The sequence below is a fragment of the Dendroctonus ponderosae genome, unplaced genomic scaffold, assembly GCF_020466585.1.
Source record: "Dendroctonus ponderosae isolate FM_Combo_2020 unplaced genomic scaffold, Dpon_F_20191213v2 Dpon_F_20191213_11, whole genome shotgun sequence".
Lineage (NCBI taxonomy): Eukaryota > Metazoa > Arthropoda > Insecta > Coleoptera > Curculionidae > Dendroctonus > Dendroctonus ponderosae.
Genome location: NW_026017213.1, coordinates 6,024,494 through 6,032,645, shown reverse-complemented (window position 1 = coordinate 6,032,645; position 8,152 = coordinate 6,024,494). Strand labels below are relative to the sequence as shown.

Sequence of the window (8,152 nt, the reverse complement as noted above, 5' to 3'; positions counted from 1 at the left end):
AAGTAAGATGTCCATGTAAAAGACGAAAGTCTTGAAGCCCCTAGTAAAAGAAGACAAATTTACAATTATTTGCTTCAGTCAATTAAATTATGAAAAAAAAATGAAAAGATACGCTTTACCATTAAATTTAAATATAAATTGCAAAAACAGAAGACGAAATAGTGATTCTATGCAAAGACGAAAGTCTTGTAAAAGTCTTGAAGCCTCTTGTGGAGTGTTGACTATCAGCAATAGGAGTAGAGGGAAGCACACACTTGGCCAATATGAAGTCGTTGAAATTGTTAAAATCGTGCTTAGTGGCCAGTTTTACTGTTTGAAATAACCTTAATCCTCACATGGATGCTGAAGCTTCTGTGTAAATTAACGTGGCAGAGTTCTTGCAGCCTTTTGTAATGAGCTCAGTTTTGCAACTGGATTTAAAAAATTCTCTTTTCTATGTAAAGAGAGTAAAGTCTTGAAGCCGTTTGTAAAAGAAGGAATCTGTCGAAGATTTCGCAAGGTTCAATGGATGTTGATCATATAGAGAGCATCTAGTAGATCGTCCGAGAAGACTCGAATTATCTGAGTAGTCTTGAAGCCGCTTGTCAAGAATAGAATAACGCAAGGTCGATATCAGAAATTTTGATATCAAAATTGATCGCAAGGTGAAGAATCAAAGTAAGATGTCCATGTAAAAGACGAAAGTCTTGAAGCCCCTAGTAAAAGAAGACAAATTTACAATTCTTTGCTTCAGTCAATTAAATTAGATTAATTGTGAACCGGTTTTTTGTAAAAAAATCAGTAAGCACTTCTCTGACTTTTTAGCTTTCAGGGAAACCCAAAAAAATAATCAAATTATTGCTAGACACAATCGAATCAGGCTTGCCATTGTTTTTACATAGTTAGTATTGGACCACGAGCATAAATGAAAGCGGTACTCTTTTTCTCTACGAAGTCCTTCCTTTCTCCTTTGGAGAAGAGTTTTTTTTATTGTTTCACATCCAAAACAGGGAATATTTCCATAAATACTTTTTACTTCATAATTACTTTTTATGCAACTGACGCAGGATTTTTAGATGTTCATTTGCAACTAATAACATTTAAAAGACCTACCAAATGTTCCAGCCGTAGCCCCATGGGAACTAATTGGACCCCTGCCGTCTTCTGCAAGGTCCCTACCATAAAGCGACAATATTAATCTAATGACAAGACAATTTACACTTGCTGTTTAGTCATAATTACTATGTGGGCCCATCAAACGAGTTTCGGTATCGAGAATACCGCCAGATTTGGAATAATTTTTGACGCGGCTTGATATACACAAAATGATCATTGGGTTACGGAAATGTGAATAAGGGATTGAAAAATGAAGACGTTGGCATACGAGAATGGTTCAAAATGAAGGAATAAAAAATCTGAAACAAAGATGTAAAACATGTTTTGAACCGCCTTTCACAGGACCTCGTTGACCAACCAATTTAATCTTGGATAACTTTCATTAAAATCCCATTTCTTAAGCCAGCTAGTGCATGGGTTTGACTGCCGGACTTGATGTGGAGGAGGTATTGTTTAGCAATTTTTCATGCCGTTTAATTTGGAGCTTTCTAGTTCTGGACACCTGTTTCTGGCCTGTTTACTGGCCATGATAGATGAAACAGCGAGCGTTCGGTGGGCAGGGAAGACGATTTGAATGGTACGAACCGCAAAAAAATTACGGAAAGTGTGGGCTGCACAAGTGATTTAATGCTCACCCAAAAGAGCAAGTGTTGGTTGCAGCCCACCCACGGGCACTTTATCACCAATAAAAGCAGGAATTTGCCCCGAACGATTATGTCAGGCATTTATGCGGTCACCCGGAATTGACCTGCAGGTTAACGAAGACGTAGATTCGTTTGCATACCTGCTGGTTGGAGATATGCCAGACGTTCCAGCTCGGAGCTGACCTGCAGGCCATTTTCCACCGGAATCTTAATTAGAAAATGTTTGATGGTATTTTCGCCATCGAAGATAGATGGGGAACAGGGCGGCTCAAGCACATGAATTGCAGAAATGCTCTCTTGGACAGGAGGTGTCTTGTTGCTGGGCGGCTTGCACTTTATAAATATGCATCGGCTGCACCAGGCCCGGTTCGTTACGGTTTTATTGCATTTTTGTGCGGTGTTGGTTTCATTGCATGCCAGCCTAATGGAATTTTGCAGGCGAAACCCACTCAGGGCACCGATTCGAAAAGTTCATCCGCTATCAATTTTTCCCATCCTGCAATGATGCGATTTTAATTTTTTTGCGAAAAACTGCTTTCTTCCTAATTGGACAGGAATGTTTAGTGCAGGAAAAATGCTTTGATGCCAGCAGTTCGAATGTGACGAATATCATGATCACTTTTCAGCAATGTTAGGTATGCAGGTAATGCCTGTAACCAGTGAATTGACTAATATAGTGCGATCGCATTCGTCGGATGCCAGTTACGCGTTCCAGTCGCATGTTCGCTCTTATTAGCTAATTAAGATAAAATTGAATCCCTAATATGTTATAGAGATAATTGGCTAAGTAGTAGTCTAATTAGCGCGCTGAGGCAATTTCGCTGTATTGCACGATCGTTATGTAAATCCTGTTGGCCACACGGGCGACCTCAACCAGATGTTCCTTAAGTAGTCTGAAAAATTTTCATTAGCAAGGAAAATTAATAAATTCCGCAAAGTTCGGAGCGGCCGGCAATTTGTCGGCCGCGAAGAACCAGCGACAAGGTTTCAAAGTGGAAAGTCAAAATGGCCATTTGTCACACTGTATTCCAGTTTTATTGTTCTGCAGGCGATTCAGTTTTAAAGTTTAAGGTTGTTTGCCCCGATGGCATTCACTGCCCACTTGACTACGACCTGTACTCACCTCCTCCGCTCGTCTGAGGCCCCATTGGCGTACCTGCATTTATCATTGTCTGGTACCCATTTGGGTGCAGTGTGATAACGATTTTCATGTGGTGGGCAGCTAAAGGAGGTGCAATTGTGCATTTTTCTAGTCTGAGTTTCAACAGAGAGCGTTTTATCAACGGGAAGGGAAATCAACGAAAACAAGCGATTTGTTTGGTTGTTGTTTAATGAAATCCAGCATTGTTCATCCGTCTCGATGAGGTTCTAACGGGCGTCTGATCGTGTGTTTCCTGAGCTTACTACTCACGAAAAAAAGTCTAGGCCAGTGCTGCATGAATTTTCTTTCCTTTACTCCTCCTGCTTGAGTTCCGCGCCAGTGCGTTCAAGGGACTAAACGCATCTGCATCTTTGGGGTCAACATCAACCTCTCCAGCCCCAGGAGATGATTGATTTTGCCCCAGTTCCTCTAGGACGTGTCAATCTCGTAAATCCAGTAGGGCGATTCCTGTCCGTTCTACTCAAAGGTGCCAGATCCGCCTCAAATTAACCAATTCTATGAACTCAACAGCAACAACGATTTTATAAGGCAACATTCCACGCAACCAAAAGTCATTAACCGAGCGAAAAGTAAAAAAATGGTTCCTTAAATAGACGAAGCGTCACCAGGTTTTACGACTCATTGATTTATTGGGCAACGAATGCCGAACATGATCAATTTGAAAGCAATAGGGGCTAGGTCGGGAGGGATTACCGGCTCTAGATAGCGCAGCTAATGGCGAAATAATGTATTGTCAAGATTTACATAATACAAAATTGTGGATGTGAAGGCGGTAGCAGTTGCGTGTGTAGTTTTTTTCTGTGTACATAATCGAGCGTTGTCCAACAGCATGTTTGAGGCGATTAATTCGGTTGTTTGTCGGGTCTTTTAATTATACACAGGTGGTCTTTCAAGGGCGAAGACGCGCGAAAGGGTTAAGTCCATCTGGCCGATCTGGACCGGTCATCGATGTATGAATATGCGATTCTATGAAAGGGGCCCAAAGTCCCCTTTGGATTTTTCAATAATGCATAAGATGCTGGAATTGTCCGATGAAGGGGTTGAGGAACTGTCGCATAATTTCGTTCGAGTTTTTCGTATAAATTTTCACATTTCACCCGGCAAAGGGTTGACGATGGGAAAGTGCAGCCATCAGGCCATGGGAAATAACTGATTTATCCGGGCAGCAAATGCCATTGTTTCAGAAAAACCGATCGTCAAATAAACAATTCTTCGTCCGAATTAACATAATGGCTCTCCGGACTGCGGCCTACGGGTTTCTATTTGTGAAGCGGCATGAAATATGAATGAATGAGCCTCTTCGTATTGTTTTAAATGTGTGGTTCATTATTTTTCATTAGACCCAGGTGCAGTGCAATGATAAATACGCGAAATGTTCCACCATTTACTCAAGTGGGGTTTTGATAACCATATCAATTAATGTTTGTTTAATTCGGGTTTTCGCCGAAGTTTTACTGGAAAATCCATGGAAAACATTCACAGGAATTTTGATTAGGTTTATGCTCACTTGCCTTCAGACAGGAAAAGCCACTAAATTCCTCAAAGGTTTTGAAACATTTTAACTGTTCAAGACTGTTGGCTGCTACAACCGGTTTTCTATGGTCATAAAATACAATTCTGAGGGTGCTAAGTCTGCAAATATGGCAGGCGCATTCTAGTGTCGAAGGTTTCCTTTTTATCAAGGCGCGGTTGTTATCAGTCGTTTTCTGTCCGATGGTTGATGATTTTCGTTCGGTTGTTTTAACATGTTCGAGCATGTCTTCAAGTTTTTGGGTTTTATTTCGTTATTTTATGCAATTTTTCATTTTGATCTTGCCGATGCTACAGAACGCCGTTTTTCAGACAAGCTCAATTTTTTTCATTCACATTCTTTACAGCATTTGGTTTCTTTCAGGGTTGGCTCTGTTTTACTGGATGTTTTCGCTTATTTTTTGAAAACATTCCTGGTTGTTTTTAGGAGAAAAAGCCCTCAAAATCGAGTTTATCAAAGTCCACAACCTACAAATCAGCGCCCTCAAAAATTGATTTTCAAGTGTCCATCGGTTTGTCCGCATTGTTCTTTCATTTGAGGATATTTGTTTGCAGTGTTTTATTATATTTTATTTTGTATCAGTTGAAACTATATTTTGTTTGTTCAGTTTCACGTTTTTTGTCTTCCTACCTGGAGCCGCTGATTGTGTGTCAAAATCTTCATAAACTTTCCAAAGTTCTCTAGGTTTTTCAGGTTTGAATCTGTTTTAGATGACGTTTCTAAAAGAGTTTTGCATAAAATTCACTGTCGTGTTAGAAGGAACATGGTGTGCAACTTGTAAAAGTTGTCCAATATTGAACCTGAAGGGTTGGCACAATATCAAACTAATCAGTTTAACCAGGTGACTTGAACTTAAGACTTGAGACTGAAAAATACGAAATTTACGTTTTTTTACGTGTACAAAGTGTTTTACAATTGTTTGGTTTCTGGGATCAGTGGGCGATCAGTCACTACTTAAGGGCAATTTTCGAGTTAATCAGTGGGGTGCGCTTGCAACGTTTATATTAAATTTTATATAAAATATGGCAACCTGCTTCTGGCAGGCAAAGATCCCGTTGTGGCTGTACTGGGGGACTTTGTAACTGGTTATATGATTATTGTTGAAAAGTGTAGTTTTTAAGGAGTTTCCGATTAGTCTGACAACACTGCCCGATCGCACAGCATCGCGCGGCTGTATCCAAATCCGATCGGCAGTGTTGTCTGAGTAATCGCGAAGTAGTACCGAACGGATTGACTTGATGCTCTAACCCGTTGCTTTTGCTTTGCAGATAGACCATCAGCATCTACGACGCTTCAACCGAAAAAAGCATCCGGATAAATAACATGCGCTAGAACCTCCTCCTTTTCCGTAAAGTCGACAATCGCTTCGCTTTTTCGCCTACCCGCTTGTGCGATTTCGTATAGTCCTCTTCAACGTACATTGTGTTGTGCCAGAGTTTCGTTTAGCGAAGAGTTTAAACTAAGTCCAAATCCTGAAACGTAGTTGTTACTCGCAATGGACAATAATTCCACCTAGATTTTTCGAACTGTTGTGACGTTCCGTTGTTTTTCGCATCCAGGAAAAGTCAGTGTCGCCCGTTTTCGTACCGCGTTGCAATTTTCGCGCGTTTTTTCAATTTCTAACTCTTCGTCTCAACTTCGTCACCGGAGCAGATCCGCTCGCACCGCACGATGGCAATGGTGAACCTGCTGAATGGCAAAGATTCGCGCTGGCTCCAACTGGAGGTCTGCAGAGAGTTCCAGAGGCAAAAGTGTTCCAGACCGGACACAGAGTGCAAATTCGCACATCCACCAGCCAATGTCGAAGTACAGAACGGACGAGTTACAGCGTGCTACGACAGTATCAAGGTAAGTCTCTAATTTGCCTCACCAATTTCGCCTTGTGCCAACAATCTTGTATCGTCCGCTTTTTGCCATTTTAAATTTGGCAACTACAACATGTGGGTTTTGCCCACAATGCCGAAAATGGACGGTTTGTTGCCTCACAAGTCTGAAGTGTTGACTGCTTCCCTCTCCAGTTCCTCCCTGCGTTTTCACTTGCAGTCAATTATACGTATATTCGCCCAGTCTTCCCACTTCTTCATTATTTGCAGATCAATCTCTTCAAATGCAATCCGTCCGACCAAGTTGTAAATCTTTTTGGGCAGCAGCACCTGAAAAGCATTCTCTTATAAAAGTCAGTTTTTACAACGCAAAAAAAAACGCAAAGAAATATTTGACCAATCACCGACGCACAAAAATGGTTTACTATAATGTAATAGAGAACTTGTGTAATCTGATTCTTCTGTGTTGTATTTACTTAAACAGTAATTGTTAATTGCTTAATGTTTCGATACATTTTTTATTATAATGCTTTGTTCATTTATCAAGACTTGATGTATGACTGACAAAGTAAAATAATAAAATTGATTTAATTTTTTGAGAAAGAAAAATTTACTTTCCAAATTTTCAAGGTATAATTTGTTCAAAGCATTCACATATAGGTAGCATATGGAAACTTAGCTGGCAAAAACTTTATAACGCAATAATAGATTGCAGAATATCCCAGTGTTTAAATAGAACCGCACAGATCAAGTAACGAAATATTTCAATTCGAAATGAAAAAAACCGCTTTTTGGGACGATTTGAGCTCGCTTCTTCCGCATGAACAATATCATCTTGTTATCCAGTTTTCAGTCACTTGTACGCCTCCGCTTCCGTTTGTTAATCAACTGTAATCCCTTGATTAATTTGAATTTTGTTGGTCTGTTGGTTTTCGACTTTTGGAGCTGTTTTTTTGTGCAAATAAATCACTGTTTTGTTTTCTGTAAAAATCGTCTGCTCGATAATGTTCCTTGAGCTAGGGAGGATCCAGGGAAGGGGTCAGAGGGGTCATTCTTTCTCTATCCAACGATGCCAAAACGAATTCTGTGGCTGGCTCAAACGGTTCTTGAGAAACTCCGTAAAAAGCAGCGTCATGTTTGAGTCGATTTTGCATCACAAAAAAGCGACGCAACTGGTAACATTCCTGAAATCAAGACTTTTTGAGAAAACTGCCAACACTTCCTTATCGATGATTCACTTTCTAAAAAGGCCATTTAGTTCTCTCTAGAATGATGGAAAAATGAGCGTTCTTGCTCTTTGTGCTTACGAGAAATAGCAAAAGCGGGACGGAAAACATGAAATTTTGGCACAATCTTGCACCTAAGTGTCTGATATTCAAATTTCGCTTTCTGTGTCAAAACTGCTCGAATTTCCTCACTCATGTTGCGATGACTAAATCGAGCTTTTAATTCTCTATCCAACGATGCCAAAACGAATTCTGTGGCTCAAACGGTTCTTGAGAAACTCCGAAAAAAGCAGCGTCATGTTTGAGTCGATTTTGCATCTCAAAACACCCACGCACCTCTAAACCCTCCTGAAATCAAGACTTTTTGAGAAAACTGCCAACACTTCCTTATCGGTGATTCACTTTCTTAAAAGGCCATTTAGCTCTCTCTAGAATGATGGAAAAATGAGCGTTCTTGCTCTTTGTGCTTACGAGAAATGAGCAAAAGCGGGACGGAAAACATGAAATTTTGGCACAATCTTGCACCTAAGTGTCTCATATTCAAATTTCGCTTTCTGTGTCAAAACTGCTCGAATTTACTCACTCATGTTGTTATGACTAAATCGCGCTTTTAGTTTTCTATCCAGCGATGCCAAAACGAATTCTATGGCTCAAACGGTTCTTGAGAAACT

The 8,152-nt window shown here is 40.3% G+C and overlaps 1 protein-coding gene across 11 annotated transcripts in view; it reads left to right on the top strand.

Annotated features, from left to right (window-relative positions):
- Positions 1–8,152, top strand: part of LOC109537553 (protein muscleblind) — a 153,081-nt gene that overhangs the window by 73,330 nt on the left and 71,599 nt on the right. For 2 of the 11 annotated variants that reach the window (XM_048662546.1, XM_048662545.1), the window contains exon 1: positions 5,592–6,280. The exons of 1 other annotated variant lie outside the window; for it this stretch is intronic. In XM_048662546.1, coding sequence (XP_048518503.1) covers positions 6,104–6,280 — 177 coding nt within the window. In that variant the 5' untranslated portion in view covers positions 5,592–6,103. Of the gene's footprint in view, positions 1–5,587; positions 6,281–8,152 lie in introns of those variants that run through there. 8 more of the 11 variants (XM_048662549.1, XM_048662548.1, XM_048662551.1 and 5 more) reach the window with 6 other exon arrangements.